The sequence below is a fragment of the Salmo trutta genome, chromosome 18 (assembly GCF_901001165.1).
Source record: "Salmo trutta chromosome 18, fSalTru1.1, whole genome shotgun sequence".
NCBI lineage: Eukaryota > Metazoa > Chordata > Actinopteri > Salmoniformes > Salmonidae > Salmo > Salmo trutta.
Window position 1 is genome coordinate 33,907,772 of NC_042974.1, and position 23,389 is coordinate 33,931,160.

At 40.8% G+C, this 23,389-nt stretch overlaps 1 protein-coding gene across 6 annotated transcripts in view; it reads left to right on the forward strand.

The window, feature by feature from the left end:
• LOC115153216 (protocadherin-15-like) overlaps window positions 1–23,389 on the forward strand; it is a 324,073-nt gene that overhangs the window by 207,646 nt on the left and 93,038 nt on the right. For all 6 annotated transcript variants that reach the window (XM_029698418.1, XM_029698421.1, XM_029698420.1 and 3 more), the window contains 3 exons: window positions 5,254–5,370; window positions 15,033–15,173; window positions 17,851–17,963. In XM_029698418.1, coding sequence (XP_029554278.1) covers window positions 5,254–5,370; window positions 15,033–15,173; window positions 17,851–17,963 — 371 coding nt within the window. The remainder of the gene's footprint in view (window positions 1–5,253; window positions 5,371–15,032; window positions 15,174–17,850; window positions 17,964–23,389) is intronic.

Here is a 23,389-nt window from a genome sequence, read left to right on the forward strand (position 1 = left end):
CAAACAGCTTCATGAGGTCGTCACCTGGAATGCATTTCAATTAACCTCTACGGGCCACGGGGGCAGTATTGAGAATTTTGAAAAAAATATGTGGCAATTTTTAACTGCCTCCTACACCAACTCAGAAGCTAGGATATGCATATTATTAACACATTCGGATAGAAAACACTCTGAATTTTCTAAAACAGTTTGAATGGTGTCTGTAAGTATAACAAAACTCATATTGCAGGCAAAAACCTGTGAAAAATAGATTAAAAAAAATGAGAATTTTGTGACTGTACTATTTAGTGTCATTGTTTTAAAGATACCACAGTGAGAAAGGATTCAGTTCGCAACTCCTACTGCTTCCACTAGATGTCAACGATCTTTAGAAAGTTGTTGGAAGCATCTGTGATGAATACAGACCGAATAAGAAAGCTTACAAGTTGACACGTCATCACTTCATTTTTTGCGCCTGCGCATGAATCTGAGAAGAGTGCCTTTGTCATTATCGTTTATTCTAGACACTTGATAGGTTGTGTGAAAATATTACTGATGTTTACTGATGTTTCACGTTAAAAATGGACCAAAAGATTAATGATGAACAACGTTTGACATGTTTAAACAAACGTAAATAGATTATTTACTAGGTTTTCTTTAGCTTTTTGACGTGACTTTACACTGCCCACCTCATTTTGTGGGAGCCTACTGAACGCTAACTATTTGGACATAAATTATGAACTTTGTCAAAAGAAACCACATTTGTTCTGGACCTGGGATCTCTGGCAGCGCCTTCTGATGGAGATAATCAAAGGTAAGGGGATATTTAGAATGTTATTATCGATATTAGATGATGCTAATGCTAACGGTATAGCTTAGCTTAGCTTAGCATATAGCTTATTGTTGTTAGCATAGGACCCAGTTTATGCAAAATGTGATTTCCCAGTAAAGTTATTTTGAGATCTGGCCATTCGGTAGCAATTACGAGATGATAATATATTATTCTTTGAATGACAATATTATAATTTACCAATGTTTTCGAATAGTAATTCCGTGATTTGTAATGCTGGATTCACTGGGTGCATTCGAGCCGAAAAAAATTCTGAATTTCACCGCGACTGTAAATGCTGTTTTTGGATATAAATATGAACTTGATGGAACTAAAAATGCATGTATTGTATAACATAATGTCCTATGAGTGTCATCTGATGCAGATTGTCAAAGGTAAGTGCATAATTCTAGCTAGTTTTCTGTCTGTTGATGCCCTTCTTTGAATTGGCTAAACATTACACGCAGCTATTGTCAATGTACTCTCCTCACATAACCTAACTTTATGCATTCTCCGTAATGCCTCTGAAAATCGGACAGCGTGGTTAGATTTAGGAGATATATCTTTCAAATGGAGGAAAATAGTTGATTATTTGATTTTTTGAAATGATTACTCTTGCAGTTTTGAATTCCCCGCCATGGTCACATGACAATGAATCCCAATACCGGGATAAGATCGGGATAAGATCCTCAACAGGTTTTAACAGGTTTGCCATCTTAAAAGTTAATTTGTGGAATTTCTTTCCTTTTTAATGTGTTTGAACCAATCAGTTGTGTTATGACAAGGTAAGGATGTATACAGAAGATAGCCCTATTTGGTAAAAGTCCATATTATGGCAAAAAGAGCTCAAATAAGCAAAGTCCATATTATGGCAAGAAGAGCTCAAATAAGCAAAGAGAAATGACAGTCCATCATTACTTTAAGACATAAAGGTCAGTCAAACTTTTGACTGGGACTGTATATGAGTAGGAAATCATCACATGCCGTAGTGTCGATGAAGGTGCTTATGCAGGAAATATGCCTCTATTGTTGTTATGTGAGGAAGAGCAATAGAAACTGAAGTGTTTCCAAGGACGTCCGTCGGTGAGGACCTGCTTCGTGCTGTGAAAAGGGCTGTGCCGGATTGCACTAAGGACTCTCCTTTCGTCCCTGGATGTGTGTGTTATTGACTAACCTAACTGTCCCTCTGTCCTCTCTGTCAGAGACACAGTAGGCTGTCACAGTAGGCTGTCAGAAAAGTGGGAGATCAGAGAAGAAAGTCTATCAAAGTTGCTCCGCCGGGCACAGTAGAGTTTCAATAAACAACAGGGAACATACAGTATCTCACAAAAGTGAGTACACCCCTCACATTTTTGTAAATATTTGAGTATATCTTTTCATGTGACAACACTGAAGAAATGACACTTTGCTACAATGTAAAGTAGTGAGTGTACAGCTTGTATAACAGTGTAAATTTGCTGTCCCCTCAAAATAACACAACACATAGCCATTATGTCTAAGCCGCTGGCAACAAAAGTGAGTACAACCCTAAGTGAAAATATCCAAATTGGGCACTTCTCACTTTCGTGAGATACTGTATAGGGCTCTTGCGGTGACCGTATTATCACCACACCAGCAGTCATGAGTCATGACCCAGTAAAATTCTACATGACCGTTGAGTCACAGTAATCTCCTCTTATGCACTCTTACCACTCTGACATCAATGCAAATGCCATCAAAAATCACATCAAAGACTTATCATCAAAACAGTATGTGCTTTCCAATCTCACGTGACTGTGATTGTTACATTTGAAGAAAGAAGTTCAACAATAGGTTGAAACTGAGTGGAAAACGTATTAGTTGAGGATGTTGTTTCAAAGCCTAATGCAACAAAATGGACAGCGCTTTCTAAAGTGATGATTCATTGAAAACACCCATATGCATATTAGAGCTAATGCATAAGCATAGGCCTATATATGAGGCCAAGCTTGGAAAAAAAACATAATTAAAATAATGATTGTGCCGTTATACAATACATTAGCCAACCACATTTTACACATGCAGAATTAAAAAAAAAGAATACTGATTAAAGATATCTTCGGTACATAATTGGTCTAGTCTAAATTTGTCACGTCCTGACCCTTGTAAGATGTCATTTTCTATAGTAGAGTGGTCAGGGCGTGACAGGGGTTGTTTTTGGGTGGTTTTCGTGTTTTCTGTTTCTATGTTGGTTTTCTAGGTTTCTACTTCTATGTTGGGGTTGTTGGGATGATCTCCAATTAGAGGCAGCCGGTTCTCGTTGTCTCTAATTGGAGATCATATTTATGTAGGGGGTTTTGCCATTTGGTTTTGTGGGTTGTTAATTTTGAGTAGTGTGTTTTCTCTCTGCGCCACGGTTTGTTGTTTTTGTTATTTCAAGTATTTGGTGTATTGGTTTTAGTTTCACGGTTTAATAAAGATGTGGAACTACAAACACGCTGCGCCCTGGTCCGATCCTTTAAACAGCCGTGACAAAATTAAACAAATTCAGATTTGGCCTAAAGTTATAGTGCTTGGTTTAGAATTAGAATAGACTAGTAATTTATTTGTATTTTCCTAATTAATAGACTGACACATTACCTTTAGCTACAGAATATCTCACCACCGCGAGCTTCCATCTCCTACTCTCTCTACTAAATTGCTATCAAAATATGTTTTGTTGCGAAAACATGTTACTATCAATGTTCCTGATGTTCCCAAATATATTTTACTTGGTTTCCCAAATTTATCTCAAAGCATACAGAGTTTGGGCGGAATCTCATGTGGCACTCACAATTACCGGAGTAGCCTACCCAACTTGAGTGAAAAATGTACAGCCGGGAAAGTGGCCTCCATTCGCTATTCCAGTGCATACGGATGACATGTCTTTTTTGTCTTGCCTCCTTTCTTGCCCATTTGATAATGGGCCATTCTAAATCGAAACTAATTTTAAATATTAGTAAAGACAAGATTAAATTGAGAATAGCCTGATGGGTGAAAATATGATCACTTGATGAGAGAACAGCATGTGCAGCCTGCGGCAAGGAACAGAGAGCAAGCTTTTTTTGGTGACTTTCTCAAATCACAACTAAAGTTGCCAAATAAATCAAAATCTAGTATATACTGTGGATCTTTTTCAAATTATCACTTTTACACTAAACATAGCCACTCTCGCTCCGGAAATGGGAAAAATATCCATTGTATTTTATTCAGCTAAGTTTAATTATATTATTCTTACTATGAAATCATATAATATAAAATAATGGCATGGTACTTATAAGCATATCTTGTCTGCCAAATGAATAAGTCTACAGCCTATGGCATGGAGCATAGCCAGATAACATACTGTAGGACAACTCATATTCTGTTCTCCTGAAATGAAGGTCCTTCATCTCATGTTTCTTTAGACCTGCCTAAAATAAATAATGGATTCATTGTGATGATGTATATTCAATTGATTCATTAGACTTTTTAAATGTACTGTAGATGTTCCAAAGGCGTGCATCAGAGGCTTGTATGCTGCTTGTATGAGTGGAGCCTGGAGATGCTAAACATGTTTATGTTAACTCACGGCAATTAACATGAGAGCGGCAGTCTTTTGCATGACAATAACCAGCTGACAAAATTGAATGACGACCACAGCCCTAGGAACATACAGTATCAATCAATCAAATGTATTTTATAAAGCAATTTTTACATCAGCAGTTGTCACAAAGTGCTATACAGATACCCAGCCTAAATCCCCAAAGAGCAATGCGACGTAGAAGCACAAAAGCTAAGAAAAACTTCCTAGAAAGGCAGGAACCTACGAAGAAATCCAGAGAGGAACCAAGCTCTGAGCGCTGGCCAGTTTTTGGGCCGTGCCGAGTGGAGATTATAAGAGTACATGGTGAATTAGGCCAGATTATTCTTCAAGATGTTCAAGTTGATGTTCACTACAGTTCACTAATGAGTTCATTATCAGATATGAATACACTGTCCTAGAGCAATGTCTGGGGCCAGACACATTTCCTCAACAATTACATTATTTGAAATAAAGTATCGTGTGACATTTATTAAAGTCACATAATAATGCTTCCCCTGAACTTTGTCAGAGAGACATGTAGATAGCAGTTCCAATTGCAGTGGATAAAATACATTTCCAGCAGATTCAGTTTGACCCTGACAAAGCCATGCATAATCCATCACTGAGCTTCAGCATCCCCCTCAGTCTTTCTAGTCAGATTCGTCTTTGCAAGACAGTGATGTTTGCTGTCACTTGCAGACTGATTGATAAATTGTAAGACTGACAATGGATACAATGAAACTGAGTCATGTGATGATTCATGCTCTGACCCAGACATTCTTTCCTGTACCTCCAAAGCATTGGAGATTGAAAAAGTGAATATTATACATTCATAATTGCCTACAGTACTTTATGCATCTATTCATTTTCTTTTTATTGACAGGATATGAATGATTTCTCGCCAGTGTTTAGCCAAGCGTTGTACAAGGGCCTGGTGGCCCCCAATGCAGAGAAGGGAACGGTCATCACCACTGTGTTCGCTGAGGACCAAGACCCTCCTGTGAGTATCACTGACCAATGATTCAGATTAAGATTCATATGTATTGGTCTTAAAGAGGATAATGATTTTCACAGCTCATGGCATCACAGCTGATGACACAAATAATTGTTTATTACACAGCGTAGTGAAATACAGCACTACCAGCAAGAACCAATGTTCTCTTCGTAAAAATAGCTACCTGATTGTGTTGCATCTGTTCTGTTCCCTCTGTCACAGTTATCATAATGTGATGATTACTTCTGTTAAGTACCGTTCCAGTCTCACCCTTCTGTCTATTTGTATCTGTCTTCATTGGCTTTGACATGGCTGAGCAGTTCCACACAACCTTTCTGGTATAAACCATTTTTTTTGCCGGCTGCAAACCGGGTGAATTAAATTACACCATATGGCACGAGAATTTTGACACCATGTTGTGCTCAGAAATGATTTCCCCTAGCACAGGCGAGGCTGCACAGGGGCAGGGGAAAATCAGTTTAGGTTTTTGTAATTCAGCACACCATACACCACAAATTTGTACTGCTTCCCATTTGCTCTGTCAATAGGACAACAAGGACAATACAATAAAGAAAATACATTCGGAATCAAATAAATGCTAAAGAAAAAGGTTATTTTGCCCCCAGAAAAATTGTGGTTCAGCGCCATCAACCCGATGCCAAATTAAGGTTGGTTGATTGGTAGTGTAATCACCTAAATATTTATTTAATAGCCCCATAGGTGAGTCAGCATTCTACCTTAAATGCTCTCACACCCTTTCTCTGTCCTTTTGAGACTGGAGTTGTTTTGCATTATAACTAATACTTAGCATTGTTACATGAACCTAAAAGTCCTGAGGTTCTCAAAGTGTTAAGTCCATGTTAGCTTGAATGGTTACTGTAGCATATGTTCTGTGTAGAGCAAGTTAGCTTTGAACTGGGGAAAAGTCGCAGGGTGGAGGATAGGAGTTGTATTGAGCCAATTGGAAGCTGGGGATGATTAGGTGACCAAGGTAGTCTGAGGGCCCAGGTGGGGAATTTAGCCAGGACACCGGGTTAACACCCCCAATCTTACAATAAGTATCATGGGCTCTTTAGTACCTACAAATAACAATACCTTTTGCAGCAAGTCAGCAGTGGGATGCAGTGTGGTATGGCTAGCCAGAAAATGTATTAGTAATATGTAATAAAAACAGAGACATTTGGGGCTTCTGTGTGCACATCTCTTCCTCACTTTCTTGCAAGTGAGTGTCGCTCCTTTTTCCTCACTTGTTTCTGCCCCTTTCCCCATCTTTCTCTCTCTCTCCCTGGCAGTCTCTTGGCAAGGATTTTTATAGAATTGAGTGACCTGTCATTTTTTATAGTCTGCATCATTATATTGGACTCTTCTGTGAATTGTGTTCATCAAAAACAATACAGCTTTCCCTAACAATCCTCATCTGACACTTCTCGAATCTGGCTGCTCGTTATCCCCTTCCAGGGGGTCTTTTGAAAAGGAGATTGGTATGAAAGGACCTCCAGCTGGTTGTGTTCCCACCAGAGTAGGGGGCCTATGTTCTCTCATTACTCAAAACCTTTGCACTTAATATATCTGAATACAGTTGCTGAATCCAGTAGTCATTACTCACACCGATAGAGTCACTGTGACCCTGTAGGGGTCCACATTTGAGTTTTATCAGCTTAAAAATGTTTAACTGTTCGTCAGGAGCTTCATGAAATGGGTTTCCATGGCCGAGCAGTTGCGCACAAGCCTAAAATCACCATGCGCAATGCCAAGCATCATCTTGGCGAGGTGTAAAACTCGCCACCATTGGACTCTGGAGCAGTGGAAACGCATTCTCTGGAGTGATGAATCACACTTCACAATCTGGCAGTCCGACAGACTGTACATTTTGGTGGAGAAGGAATAATTATCTGGGGCTATTTTTCATGGTTTGGGCTAGGCCTCTTAGTTCCAGTGAAGGCAAAACTTAATGCTACAGCATACAATGACATTCATGACGATTCTGTGCTTCCAACTTTGTGGCAACAGTTTGGGGAAGGCCCTTTCCTGTTTCGGCATCACAATGTCCCCGTGCCCAAAGCGAGGTCAATACAGATATGGTTTGTCGAGATCAGTGTAGAAGAACTTGAATGGCCTTCACAGAGCCCTGACCTCAACCCCATCAAATACCTTTGGGATGACTTGGAACGCAGATTGCGATGCCAGGCCTAATCGCCCAACATCACTAATGCTTGTGGCTGAATGGAAGCAAGTCCCTTCAGCAATTTTCCAACATCTAGTGGAAAGCTTTCCCAGAAGAGTGGAGGCTGTTATAACAGGAAAGGGGGGGCCTAACCTTTTCACACGTGCCAACAAAACAGCTGTGATCATTCTGTAGTGGTCCCTGTTGCGTGCGATCAAACCAGTGTGATTAGAAAGCTTGATTAGAACGCTTATTAAGAACGTCCATTTTCGATTGACACAACAATCAGCATTTGAGCTGGCCACTTTTTTTTCCACCTATACATTTTGCACAAACACAGTCCTTACAAAGTTATGTCCAGAATGTGACCAGTTTATTTTTTGGATGCAATGTTCAGACATTCACAGAAGTAGATACAACATAACACAATCATCCAAACCGGAAAATGTAGGCTACATTTGTCGCAGCTGAAAGATTGACTTAACACAAGCTGTCATATTTTTATAACTTTTGGATGACAGAAACTACCATATGAATTAGCTAATAGCAATTAATCACATCACCATTGATCGAAATAATTGAGTATACCACTCTCTAGAAATCGAAAGTAATCCGAGGATGGGTAGTTTGTGCGCGCCTGGAATGTTTTTTTTTCTTCATCAACCAAAGACAATAAGAGCAGACAAGATGAGTTTGGTCTGTTAATAGTATGCATGTTGAAGATGATCTACGATCATCCACTTCCCTTCATTCACCTACGAAAGTTTACCCGAAACATGAGGGAACCATTCTTTCACCTCATAACATCTTTGGTCTGACAGACGTTTACGTGACACCCAGAATGCATTGTATAATGTCAACAAACATGGTGCCACACATAGCTGGCAAATAGCTTAGCTCCTTAGAATCAGTCCAACCTTCAAAAAAGTATTTTACACACATCATAGGTGTCCGTTACAATATACGCAATAATCGGAATGCATTATGTCACCAGTACTGGAAAACATGTGAATACAACTGTAAATACATTATGCTCCATACATACATACTGTATGCGCCTACAGTAGAAACGACAACACGATATACAGAAAATTAGGAACTTACTTTGATAGGAACACACACATGTCCAAAGTTATTATTTGTAAGGAAAACAACAAGAAAGGCAAAGCGACCACCAGCAAGAAAATTTTCCAATTCTTGCAAGACTGCGCAAATATGCATACTTGATCTACGCAAACAACGTGTTAACTGTCCTGTTGCATAATAATCACATTTTGGAACAGTGAGTGCATTCTGACATGACGTGCATAAAACAACTCACGCTGGGGCGACTGTAAGAGAGATTTGGAACATTGTGAAAAGGTTAAGGCCCATGATTTTGGAATGAGATGTTTGACGAGCAGCTGTCCACATACTTTTGGTCATACATTTATCTCTCCCTTTCTGTGCATGTGTATTGTCTGTCAATCTGTTTTCTAGTCCCTTTCTCTCCCGCACTCCCACTCTACCTTTGTCACTTCTTTTTTTACTGTAGAAAATATACTGTATGTATTGCTCAGTTACAAAGCTTAAGTAGATGGGTGCATTATGATAAACTCTAACTCATGGTCACTGAAGCAAACTTCTGTGAGGTGGAGGAGGGCTTAGCCTAGAGTGCAGACATACAAACACACACACTCACATGATCTCCTCTTTACTACTCCTCTTAATTTTGGCCTTTGTGCTGCATTTTTGTTGAAGAGCACAAATCAAATCAAATGTTATTGGTCACATACACATGGTTAGCAGATATTAATGAGGGTGTAGCGAAATGCTTGTGCTTCTAGTTCCGACCATGAAGTAATATCTAACAAGTAATCTAACAATTTCACAACAACTACCTTATACACACAAGTGTAAGGAATGAATAAGAATATGTACATATAAATACATGGATGAGCGATGGCCGAACGGCATAGGCAAGATGCAGTAGACGGTATAGAGTACAGTATATACATTTGAGATGAGTAATGTAGGTTATGTAAACATTATATAAAGTGGCATTGTTTAAAGTGACTAGTGATACATTTATTACATCCAATTTTGAATTATTAATGTGGCTAGAGATTTGAGTCAGTATGTTGGCAGCAGCCACTCAAAGTTAGTGATGGCTGTTTAACAGTCGGATGGCCTTGAGATAGAAGCTGTTTTTCAGTCTCTCGGTCCCACCTGTGCTGACCTCGCCTTCTGGATGATAGCGGGGTGAACAGGCAGTGGCTCGGGTGGTTGTTGTCCTTGATGATCTTTTTGGCCTTCCTGTGACATCCGGTGGAGTAGGTGTCTTGGAGGGCAGGTAGTTTGCCCCCAGTGATGCGTTGTGCAGACCTCACTACCCTCTGGAGAGCCTTGCGGTTGTGGGCAAAGCAGTTGCCGTACAGGCGGTGATACAGCCCGATATCAAATATGAATAAAATCTGATACAGTTGTGTCAAAATATGAATATTCAAATGCTTGTAAATTAAAGTGTTAACAGTTTATGCTTAGAATACCAGTGCAATGTAAATTTGCACAGGCAAACAAAACCCAATAACAATAGCTTTCCATTGTCCATTATCACTAGCTTTGACTTAATAGCATTCCTTTAATGGACAACTCAAACCCCCCTGGTAGGGCATATTTTTCAAGAGTTCCTAAAATAAAGAAATTAACAACATTAGTAATTTAATCTTCTTGTCACTCTTGTGTGTAGGAACGGACCAAGGCGCAGCGTTCACATCTTTATTATATTGTGAAACTTAGCCAAACAAACAATAAACTATAAACAACCCACAAACCGTGACGACAGAGGTGCAACATGCAGTAACTCAAAATAATTTCCCACAAACACAGGTGGGAAAAACAACTACTTAAATATGATCCCCAATTAGAGACAACGATGATCAGCTGCCTCTAATTGGGGATCATACAAAAATCCCAACATAGAAAAAAGAAACTAGAACCAAAACATAATAGAAAATTGAAACTAGACAAAAACCCCCCAGTCATGCCCTGACCTACTCTACCATAGAAAAATACGAGCTCTCTATGGTCAGGATGTGACACTTCTTTAATTATGTTTTATAGATCAACAACATTTCCCACTTTATACACAATTAGTACAAAAAATGTGTGGTAAATGAGGCTTGGTTTTGCTCATGTTCACTTCCTGGTATTCAACAATCTTTGAATGCATATTTAAAGAAATATGGGAGTCCGATTAAAAAGCACATGATCATTTTATTAAATGGCATTGATTGAAATGATAAAATATACCAAACAAAATTAATTTGTTTAATTTTATTTAAAATTGGTTGTCAAAATTAGCTCAACTGCCGGAGCTGCCTGTTAAAGTGTTAACGACCGAGTGTGTTTACCCCAGAAGAAGGCATAAACCATTTATGGTCTGTGAGCAAAAAGTCAGACAAGGGGAGCTGCTGTAAACCTGAAAGCACTAGTAGAGAGAGTAAGATTTTACCGTCAAGGCAAGCCCCATAGAAGACTGATATCTTGGAAGCAATATGAGACCTGCCAAATAAAGTGTACAGTGTGAGGGAAATGGGAAAGGACATACGTTTATTTAAAAAATATATATATTATTTAGGAGGACCGTCTCTGACCCTGAGGGCCTTTCAGCTCACACTGCAGTAGCCACATGGCCTCGGATTCTACTCCTTGGTGATATTTCAAAGTCAGAGCATATCCTTACGTGTTAGGGAACAATATATGACTGGTGGTGTAATCTGAAATGGTGTGCGTTTATGGATTGTGCATGGGCAAGATACTTAGCCTATGCCCAATGTTCACCTGAAATGTTTAAGCAGAAAGTGTCTGCTATACAAGTAAATAATTCAGACAGAATGCTTACACTTTTGTTACAATATTTGGTAGGTGCGGTGTGCAGTTGCTAAACAAAAATGCCTTTGGTTTATTGCCTTATTATGCTCAGTTTGGATCTACAGTAACATAAATCCCTGATTCTACGCACATAGCCTGGATGCTACACACATGCCCCTCAGCGTATTAGTAAGCTCTCTCTGATGGTTTCTCACAATCTTTGGCAGATGTATCTGTGTGAGTGAATCACCCAAGGGATCTACCATCTCTAACCCTGTATTTGCTGAATTCTGCTCAGTTTGACTCTATAGCACAGAAAACCTGTTAGGTTATCTCAAGGCCAGCATGCTCAGGTCTGTTGAAGGGCATTGAAGTATAACCTATATTAGAGAACAGCAAGAAAAACAAGTGGAGAAATAAATATAGCACTCTGAAGTGGTACATTAAAAAACATAGTTATGAGATAATCAGCAATTTGGAAGCATGATTAACCTTAATCAAAGGGTCATATTAAATTCCCAGCTTTCATAAATGGCTTTAAGTGGATTTGATATGTGGATGGAGGGATGGGGGACATGGGTTGGGCGTTATATAACTCCAATAGATGTGTAATGAGGGGATAAGACTATGTTGTGTAGTCACAGTGTATCAGATGTAGTTGGTCGAAATTAACTTGCATGGAGAGTAACTGCCTGAGACCTTAAGACCAATGTTAGCACAAAGAGCTAACGAATAGAAAATAGCTCAGTGGTCAAACACAACCATGAGTCATGTTCAAGACCTACAGTGCCTTCAGAAAGTAGCCACACCCCTTGAAAAAAATATAACGTGAATTTAAAATGGATTAAATTGAGATTTGTTTTGTCACTGGCCTACACACAGTTACCAATAATGTCAAATGGGAATTATGTTTTTCAAACTTTTTACAAATTAATTAAACAAATTAAGCTAAAATGTCTTGAGTCAATAAGTATTCTACCCCTTTGTTATGGCAAGCCTAAATAAATTCAGGAGTAAAAAATATCTTAACAAGTCACATAACAAGTTGCATGGACTTATTCTGTGTGAAATAATAGTGTTTAACATGATTTTTGAATGACTACCTCATCTCTGTACCCACACATACAATTATCTGTAAGGTCCCTCAGTCGAGCAGTGAATTTCAAACACAGATTCAACCACAAAGACCTGGGAGATTTTCCAATGCCTCACAAAGGACACCTATTGGTAGATGGGTAAGTAAAAAAAACACACATTGATCATATCCCTTTATACATGCTGAAGTTATTAATTTGACTTTGTATGGTGTAACAGTACACCCAGTTACAAAGATACAGGAGTCCTTCCTAACTCAGTTGCCGGAGAGGAAGGAAACCTCTCAGGGATTTCTCCATGAGACCTGGCCGGGTGGTGCCAGAATAACAACCTATCCCTCAACGTAACCAAGACTAAGGAGATGATTGTGGACTACAGGAAAAGGAGCACCAAGCACGCCCCCATTCTCATCGACGGGGTTGTAGTGGAGCAGGATGAGAGCTTCAGGTTCCTTGGTGTCCACATCAACAACAAACTAGAATGGTCCAAACACAACAAGACAATCGTGAAGAGGGCACGACAAAGCCTATTCCCCCTCAGGAAACTAAAAAGATTTGGCATGGGTCCTGAGATCCTCAAAAGGATATTCAGCTGCAACATCGAGAGCATCCTGACCGGTTGCATCACTGCCTGGTACGGCAATTGCTTGGCCTCCGACCGCAAGGCACTTCAGAGGGTAGTGCGTACAGCCCAGTACATCACTGGGGCAAAGCTGCCTGCCATCCAGGACCTCTACACCAGGCGGTGTCAGAGGAAGGCCCTAAAAATTGTCAAAGACCCCAGCCACCCCAGTCATAGACTGTTCAATCTACTACTGCATGGCAAGCGGTATCGGAGTGCCAAGTCTTGGACAAAAAGGCTTCTCAACAGTTTTTACCCCCAAGCCATAAGACTCCTGAACAGGTAACCAAATGGTTACCCAGACTATTTGCATTGTGTGCCCCCCCAACCCCTCTTTTACGCTGCTGCTACTCTCTGTTTATCTTATATGCATAGTCACTTTAACTATACATTCATGTACATACTACCTCAATTGGCCCGACCAACCAGTGCTCCCACACATTGGCTAACCAGGCTATCTGCATTGTGTCCCACCACCCGCCATCCCCTCGTTTACGCTAATGCTACTCTCTGTTCACCATATATGCAGGTATGGTATGTATAGGTATATATAGGTATGTAGGTATGGTAGGTATAGGTAACCATACCTACCATACCTACATGTACATACCACCTCAATAAGCCTGACTAACCTGTGTCTGTATATAGCCTTGCTACTGTTATTTTCAAATGTCTTTTTACTGTTGTTTTATTTCTTTTCACACACACACACACACACCTTTTTTTCCGCACTATTGGTTATTTTTTACTGTAAGGTCTACACCTGTTATATTCGGTGCACGTGACAAATAAACTTTGATTTGATTTGACTTTAAAACAGATACAGATTATAATGACTATGTGATAGGAGAAAACTGAGGATGGATCAACAACTTTGTAGTTACTCCACAATACCACCCTAATTGACAGAATGAAAAGAAGGAAGCCTCCTGTTTGCAACAAGGCACTAAAGTAATACTGCAAAAAATGTAGCAAAGCAATTAACTTTTTGACCTGAATACAAAGTGTTATCCTTGGGGCATTTCCAATACAACACATTATTGAGTACCATTCTCCATATTTTCAAGAATAGTGGTAGCTTCATCATGTTATCAGTATGCTTTTAATCATTAAGGACTGTGGAGTTTTTCAGGATAAAAAATAATCGGATTGGAGCTAGGCACAGGCAATATCCTGGAGGAAAACATGGTTCAGTCTGCATTCCATTAGTCACTGGGAGATAAATGCACCATTCATTAGGACAATAACCTAAAACACAAGGCCAAATCTACCCAGGAGTTGCTTACCAAGATGAAAGTGAATGTTCCTGAGTGGCCAAGTTACAGTTTTGACTTCAATCTGCTTGAAAGATATTTGGCAAGACCTGAAAAGGGTTGTCTAGCAATGATGAACAACCAATTTGACAGAACTTGAAGAATTTTGAAATAAATGCAAATATTGTACAATCTAGGTGTGCAAAGCTCTTAGACTGACCCAGAAACACCCACAGCTGTAATTTTCTCAAAAGGAGATTCTAACATGTATTGACTCAGGTGTGTGAATACTTATGTAAATGAGATATTTCTGTATTTAATTTTAAATAAATGTGCAAAAAAAACATGTTTTCACTTTTTGTATTTATTTTGTCCATAATGATTTCAAGTTGTAATACATCTAAATGTGGAATAAGTCAAGGGGTATGAATACTTTATGAAAACGCTGTAGGTGAACGACCCAGTTAGGTGAATTGGGAATACATTTGCTTTCCAAGCTGCTGTTGAAATGGTTGCCTCTTAGTGCCAACTCTGACCTACTTCTAACTTACCCCTGAGTGTAATAAAAAATAATATATTTGTCGATCAATTCTGTCCCCTATGGAAATATACAATATAAAAGGTTAAAATAGAGGAGTTCACTCATCTAACATGTCTGTCTTGGTCCTGTGTTTCTGGCCCAGGGTACTCCGGCCAGTCTGGTGCGTTACAGAGTGGAAGATGACCAATCACCTTACAGCTGTAGCATCTTTGATGTTGAGGAGGAGTCTGGGAGGATAATCACCAGGGTCAACCTCAACGAACAACCCAGTGTCACCTTCAAGGTAGGTGGTGATGAGGATGCGCCGACAGACACGGTCGCCAAATTTCTAGCTCCTAACCAACTTATTATTTAGTTTATTTTGATGTTATTTCTTACATTACTTGCTCACACGTTTCTAGTACTATTACCTACAGCCCAAAATAACTTTGGGATATTAGATTGGAGGTCACTCACCAGAAATTCGACTCCCCATACCTAGATCCTTTGTTTGGACTTCCCAAGGTAGCCCCATTCATCCCAGGTGATACAACAAAACGTCACCAACGGAGAAGAGGGCGTAGGAGTGGGATCTTAGTTAGACTCAGGAGGCATGCATTCCACCTACCGCATCAGAGAATATTACTCACTAATGTTCAGTCCTTGGACAATAAAATTGATAAACTCAGGACGAGGATCTCCTTCCAGAGATACAAAAGGGACTGTAACATACTCTGTTTTACGTCATTCTGTCTCTCTCCGGACATATTGTCCCCGTCCATACAACCAGTGGGTTCTCCATTCATTGCGCGGAGAGGAACAAAGGCCTCTCCAGGAAACAAAGAGATGGAGGGGATGTCTCATGATTAATAAATCATGGTGTGATTGTGGTAATGTACAGGAAGTCCTTTTGTTCTCCCGATCTGGATAATCTCACCATCAAAAGCCAATCGCATTACCTACCGAGATCATTTTCTTTGGTTATAGTCCCTTGCTCGTGGTTCTAGGCCCAAGAAAGTATATTCTTATTATTGGTGTACTTTCGTAGTGGTTTCTTTGCTGCAATTCAACCATGAAGACCTGATTCACGCGGTCTCCACTGAACGGTTGATGTTGAGATGTGTCTGTTACTTGAACTCTTTGAAGCATTTATTTGGGCTGCAATTTCTGAGGCTGTTAACTCTAATTAACTTATCCTCTGCAGCAGAGGTAACTCTGGGTCTTCCTTTCCTGTGGCGGTCCTCATGAGAGCCAGTTTCATCATAGCGCTTGATTGTTTTTGCGATTGCACTTGAAGAAACTTTCAAAGTTCTTGACATTTTCCAGATTGACTGACCTTCATGTCTTAAAGTAATGATAGACTGTCATTTCTCTTTGCTTATTTGAGCTGTTCACCCCTAACTTGTCACAGACAACTGATTGGCTAAAACAGACTATTCCAAAAATGTACTTTTAACAAGGCCCACCTGTTCATTGAAATGCATTCCAGGTGACTATGTCATGAAGCTGGTTGAGAGAATGCCAAGATTGTGCAAAGCTGTCATCAAGGCAAAGGGTGGCTACTTTGAAGAATCTCAAATATAAAATATATTTTGATTTTATTTAGCACTTTTTTGATTACTACATGATTCCATATCTGTTATTTTATAGTTTTGATGTCTTCACTATTATTCTACAATGTAAAAAATAGTAAAAATGAAGAAAAACCCTTGAATGAGTAGGTGTGTCCAAACCTTTGTCTACTGCTGTACATATCATTCCTAGGATATATTCTGTAAATGAATCCGGTGAATACTGTATACTGTACATATAGACTGTATTTGTATTACTGTTATGGTGCTATTTGGGTCAGTAGGCCTTTCCTGCAGTCAATAACCAAAACCTTCTTCTTTGAGGTCTTGGGTGGAATGTTATTAATATTTTTCATAATTTCATAATTAGAATAGAATAGACTAAAGTATAATAGAATAAAAGGTGATTGTCCATCCAGGATGGACAGTTTTCTTTGGTATCACCTTACAATAAAGGGATCACATACACATACATTCTCACATCATACACCTTTAAACCAGTCAGTCCACCATATTGTATGCACTAAAAACATAGAGGACATTGATACATTCACTCACAACTGACCACTATCCCAAATGCACTGGATAGATAAGTACATACTGATACAATTTACGTTGCATTTAGTAGTCCAACAGCAGAAGGAACGAATGAATGTTTGAACACATTCTTCTTGGCCATGGGCATTCTGAAGCACCGGCCAGATGGAATCCTCTCTCAGTAGTTGTTTCAGCAGTGTGTGTATTTGCATTGTATTGAATTCTGAACTAAAATCAATAAATAAAATGTGTGCATAGGATTTTGCATGTTGGAGGTGACTAGCCACCATGTTCACCAAGGTCAGGGTAGCATCCTCAGTCCCCCTCTGTGCCTTATAGGCAAACTGTAATGGGTCCAGTTGATCTGCTATGGACAGGGTAAGGTGCTTACTGACAACCCTTCCCATGCATTTGGCCAGAAGGGGCATTAGGGCCACAGGTCGAAAGTAATTTGGTTATTCGCCCCCTGGCAATACCTTCATCATTTTTTTATTCTTCAGGCCATTATACAGATTCCACTTGTGACTAAACCAAGATGTACCTGCATATTAAGTTCCTGAAATTATACAATTCATACACACACTCCCACAGAAGGTCATCTGATTGTATGTGGAGGTAACCTTAGCTCAGCGTAACCTTGGCAGTAAGCGGGAGGAGCAGGTGCTGAGTGATATTAGGTTCTGATAAATCTCTCTCTCTCTCGCAAGAATGTTGGATCGATAGATTCATACACGCTCTCTGGGTGGGTTGAAACTTGGTTCCCAGACCTTTTTGTCCCCTTTCCAACCTCTCCTGTTATTAGTTTTCATGCCCTACATTTGTGCAGAATAAATGACGAATTAGTAATGCATGTGCTTATGTGTCTGTCCTCAGTTGGTGGTGATAGCCTTTGACGATGGAGAGATAGTGAAGGAGAACCGGACCCAGGTGGAGATCACTGTCCTCCAGCCCTCCAGGATCCCCATCTTCACAGAGGAGGAGTACAGGTAACACAAACAAACACACACATGCACGCACACCCACACACACTAACACTAAAACATTTTAGTGGTCCCCCTCTTGGTGGCGGAAAGAAAAAAAGGTTTTAAAGTGAATTTCCACCAATTCTACGCATTTTGCTATGGGACGTAGATAAAATGTTGCAGTTAAAAAACACATTTCATGCAATTCTACACATTGTGCCATGGGGCGGACAGAAAATGTTGCAGTTTTGAAGCGCAACAGAAGCCAATAAACAACTTCTCTGATAGAAAACCTCCTATGTGGTGTCGATATTAATCAGAAACATTCTATTGTCAAATTTCACAACAAAGTGTAAATAGAATGATTTTGTCAGTCTCGTCCAAAACAGATGTTTTTTAAGTGAGTTCGTCATGACTTACTTGAGGGTTGGGTTTTGATTTCGACAATGCTGACTTGCCAACTAACACAGAATACAAAGATGGGGTGATTGCGCTTCATGCAATCCTACCACAGAACACACAAGACAGTGAGACAGACCTGCCCATCAATGCAGCGGACTTTGTTAACATAAGACAAGTCGCATATGTTTTTACTTGAGAAATACTGCACCAAACACCTCAGCAAAAATGTAAAAATGTATTATAGATTTCTTGAGTTATCTTAGATTCATTCTGACTATTTTAAGGAAGTAATACTTTGTTTCTATTGTGTCTCTTGGGGGACAAACATAAGTAACTACCTCATCGAACCACACCCCCAAGACTGAAATCTCGTTTTTCTTATTGAGTAACAGAGAAACATGCAGAAGACGTGGTCAGGGCACCTGGGCACATGCCCTGTGTGCCTGGTCCTGCGTACCTGGTCAGTAATTTGGCCATGATTACTACAAGGTTTAGATAACCTACCAATGTTGTTTTTTTGCAGACATGGGCTAATTTAATCAGTGTTAGTGACTGACATTACATGAGAAGAACTGCTGATGCGCTAACAAATTTCAAATTGCAACATTCTATTCTACTATTCTATTTCTCAACAGTAAGTTAAGACCCCGACTGAGTTCCGCTAGGGTTTTGGGGGCCTGTCATGCCAAATACTGTCCCCTGTCCAAAAAGTATCCCCCTCTGCATCACAATGGGATTCGCTTAACTATTAGTGTCCATTGCTATATCAACGGTGTGATGACGTGATGATTCGAATTTTGGAGGAAATTACAGCCTAAATTATGTTATTTTCATCATCGCTATGCAAACAAGGCTGATTTCAGCAACAATTTCGCTGTTTAAACAAGTTTTGTTAAGCTAATAAAATGAAACATTACTTCAAACTACTTTTGGGTACCTTGTTAACATTACAACATAATATCCATGTCTTAAACGTTGCTAGGTTTCAGAAATGGCAAAAAAAAAAAAAAAAAAGTAATCTGCTTGACACATTAAAGTTACTTACCTTACAGATCACGAAGTCAGCTAATTTCCAATCCATTCATATGCAAATCCATCTGATTCTTACACTGGCTGTCATGTTTATATTTGAACCTGTCCTTCCCTTATCTACACTGAAATAATATAATTTCAGTAGTGCTCTATCATTATTCATTTCTTTCTATCTCGCATAGTTCATTAGTACACCCTTGTGGTTGAATATATATGTATCTATTTTAGGTCCTAGGATACAACAATGAATAATGTGGAACAAATAAATACCTTCAAAGGATACCTTACAACTTACAATAATTAACAACATGTGAAACAGCTGTGAAAACCAACCTGGCAATATTTAACATTTAAATACATAAACATTGATATTTTTAGGTACAGTTGTGTCAATTTCTTTTCACATATTTGTTATACACTCATATGGCAATAATAGACTAAAATACTGAGTTCTGGTGTGTGGAATATTGAGGAGGCGGTTGCTGTGTGGGTGGGAGGTTCTGCCTGTCACCTGTCACCTGCAGCCAGTTCAGATGGGTGACTTGAAGAGGGAGACTGCAAAGTCCAGGCACTGTTGCTCTCTTTGATCTGAGTCTTTGCAGTGCTAGCGATTTTACTTAGTCTGTGTATCTCACATATTGTGTGCACAGTATGATAGAGCAAGAAAACTTTCTCAGCAGATAATAACATGACAATAACAGTAGCTGTAGATGATGTAATGAAAAGTTGGAGGGTGGTTGGTAATGGAAGACATCAGGTGGATCCACGTCTGGGTGTTGGGCAGAACAGGAACAGAGTTAAAGGGAACAAGGTAGGAGACAGAGACGTAAACAAGAAAACACACAGGTTACACTTTATTGTGAGAAAATTATGGATTAGTGCAGTGTTATAAATGGGAAATATGTACTTTTCAACACTTTTGGAAGGTATAGCCTACCTCAAGCTGGTCCCCCTCCGACTCAGAGCACAGAGAATTAGACTGATCCGAACTCACTGGTTCTGGTGGATGGGATACCTTCTGGGGGGCTCAGACAGTTGATGGTCCTAAAGTCATTTGGGGACGTAAATTGAAGAGGTACATTTTTTAAAGCTCAGCATAACTACCATTTCTTGTTTTCTCAAATGTCAACCAAAGCTTAACATACTTTGTCTATTGGGCTTCACCGAAGTTTATGGTGCCAGTGCTTTCAGTGGTCAACCGTCCAACTGGAGAAGATTGTTGGCCACCGAGATAACCCTAGGAAGGCAAAGAGAAAAATATCAGTGTTAGGGATACTACAACTAGCCTCAGGTTATTTTGTGTGCAAAAGCAAATAGATTTTTTATATTCACCTTAACAGATGGTGACCCCAGCTAGGAGCGAAAGAGCAGCGAGGTTTCCCAGGTCTCGCCTTCCTTTCGTCCTTCCAAACCAAGTAATTCACCCGGATGTCGTAGCACTTGGTCCCCTTCTTGATTCTGCTCTGGTAGCTCTCCTTCTATTTCTTCTGCGCCTTGTCAATGTTCAGTCTCACCTTGATTGATAACAGGAATAAATGCAATTATATTTAATATCACAAATACATTTCTTACATATCCGTTGGAGGGCCAGAAAATTAATTTACAATCATTTTTACCTGGTCAAAAACATCCACTGTCACAGGCGTCATAATGAGTAGACCAAGGTGCAGCGTGGAATATGTTCATCTTGTAGTTTTAATGAAAGAAGAATGAACACTTACAAATTAAACCAAAAAATGACAGCAGACAGTTCCATCAGGTACTTTACAACTAAATGGAAAATAACTACCCACAAACACAAAGGAAAAACAGGCTGCCTAAGTATGGCTTCCAATCAGAGACAACGATAGACACCTGCCTCTGATTAGAAATCATACCCGGCCAAAACATAGAAAACAAAACCTAGAATGCCCACCCACCTATCACACCCTGCCTAGCTAAACAGAGAAAACACAGCTCTCCTAGGTCAGAGCGTGACAGTACCCCCCCAAAGGTACGGACTCCCGGCCGCAAACCTGAACATATTGGGGAGGGTCCGGGTGGGCATCTATACTTGGCGGCGGCTCTGGTTCAGGCGTAGCCCCCACACCGCCCGCTGATCCCCCCACTTCTGTGTCGCCGGAGGAACCTGACCGTGGATCAGCGCCGGAGGCTCTGAACTACCGACCGCCGCTGAAGACTCTGGGCTTCAGGCCGTCGCTGAAGACTCCGGGTTGCAGGGCGTCGCTGAAGACTCCGGGCTGCAGGGCGTCGCTGGAGGCTCCGGACTGGAGGGCGTTGCTGGAGGCTCCGGACTGGAGGGCGTCGCTGGAGGCACCGGGCTGAGGAGCGTCGCTGGAGGCTCCGGGCTGAGGAGCGTCGCTGGAGGCTCCGGGCTGAGGAGCGTCGTTGGAGGCTCCGGGCTGAGGAGCGTCGCTGGAGGCTCCGGACTGGAGGGCGTTGCTGGATGCTCCGGGCCATGGATTATCACTGGAGGCTTCGTGCAGAGGATCATCCCTACAGGCTCCGGGCCATGGATCATCACTGGAGGCTTCGTACCATGGATCATCCCTACAGGCTCCTTGGCCGTGGATCATCACTGGAGGCTTCGTGCCATGTATTATCACTACAGGCTCCGGGCCATGGATCATCGCTGGAGGCTTCGTGCCATGGATTATCACTGGAGGCTTCGGACCATTGATCATCACTGGAGGCTTCCTACGGGGAGCTGGAACCGGTCTCACCAGACTGGGGAGATGCACTGAGGACCGCGTGCTCAAAGCAGGCACCGGCCGTACTGGGCTATGGAGGCGCACCGGAGGAAGAGTGAGAGGAGCAGGCACAGGAAGTACTGGGTTATGGTGGCGCACTGGAGGGAGAGTGCGCGGAGCAGGCACAGGACGTACTGGGCTATGGTTGCGCACTGGAGGGAGAGTGCTTAGGGCTGGCACAACCCGTCCTGGCTCGATGTTGACTATAGCCCGGCAAGGGCAGAGCGCTGGTACAGGACGAACTGGTCTGTGCTGGTGAATGAGGGGGTACCGTGCGTAGAGCAGGCGCAGGATAACCTCTTATGGCTAGGGGGCAGTATTTTCACGGCTGGATAAAAAAACGTACCCGATTTAATCTGATTATTAGTCCTGCCCAGAAACTAGAATATGCATATAATTATTAGCTTTGGAGAGAAAACACTCCACAGTTTCTGAAACTGTTTGAATGGTGTCTGTGAGTATAACACAACTCCTATGGCAGGCAAAAACCTGAGATGCTTCTGTTCAGGAAGTACCCTGTCAGACCTTTTATTTTCTTTGTTTGACATCTCTTCCAAAAACTCAGGATCTCTGCTGTTACGTGACACTTCGCACGTCTCCAATGGAGTCTCAGAGCCCGGGAAAAACAGGAATGACGTAATTCAAAGCCCTGGCTGAAACACAGGAGAGCAAAAGCTAAGTGGTCACTCAGTGGACTAAGCCTTACGCTCGCGAACCGCCCCGCCCCCGGCTTTCGGTTTTTCCCTCAGTATACAGACAGGCAGATTCCCGGTCGGAATATTATCGCTTTTCTACGAGATAAATTGCATAAAAATTGGTTTTAAACAGCGGTTGACATGCTTCGAAGTACGGTAATGGAATATTTAGAATTTTTTTGTCAAATTCTGCGTCATGCTCGTGGCCGAGATTTAGCGTTGGGATAGTGTCTAGAACGCACGAACAAAACGTCTTGATGGAACATAACGATGGATTATTTGGGACCAAACCTACATTTGTTATTGAAGTAGAAGTCCTGGCAGTGTATTCTGACGAAGAACAAGCAAGGTAAGAACATTTTTCTTATAGGAAATGTGATTTTGGTGAAGGCTAAACTGGTTGGGTGTCTAAATAGCTAGCCCTGTGATGCCGGGCTATGTACTTAGATTATTGCAAAATGTGCTTCATCCGAAAAGCTATTTTAAAATCGGACATATCGAGTGCATAGAGGAGTTCTGTATCTATAATTCTTAAAATAATTGTTCTGCTTTTTGTGAACGTTTATCGTGA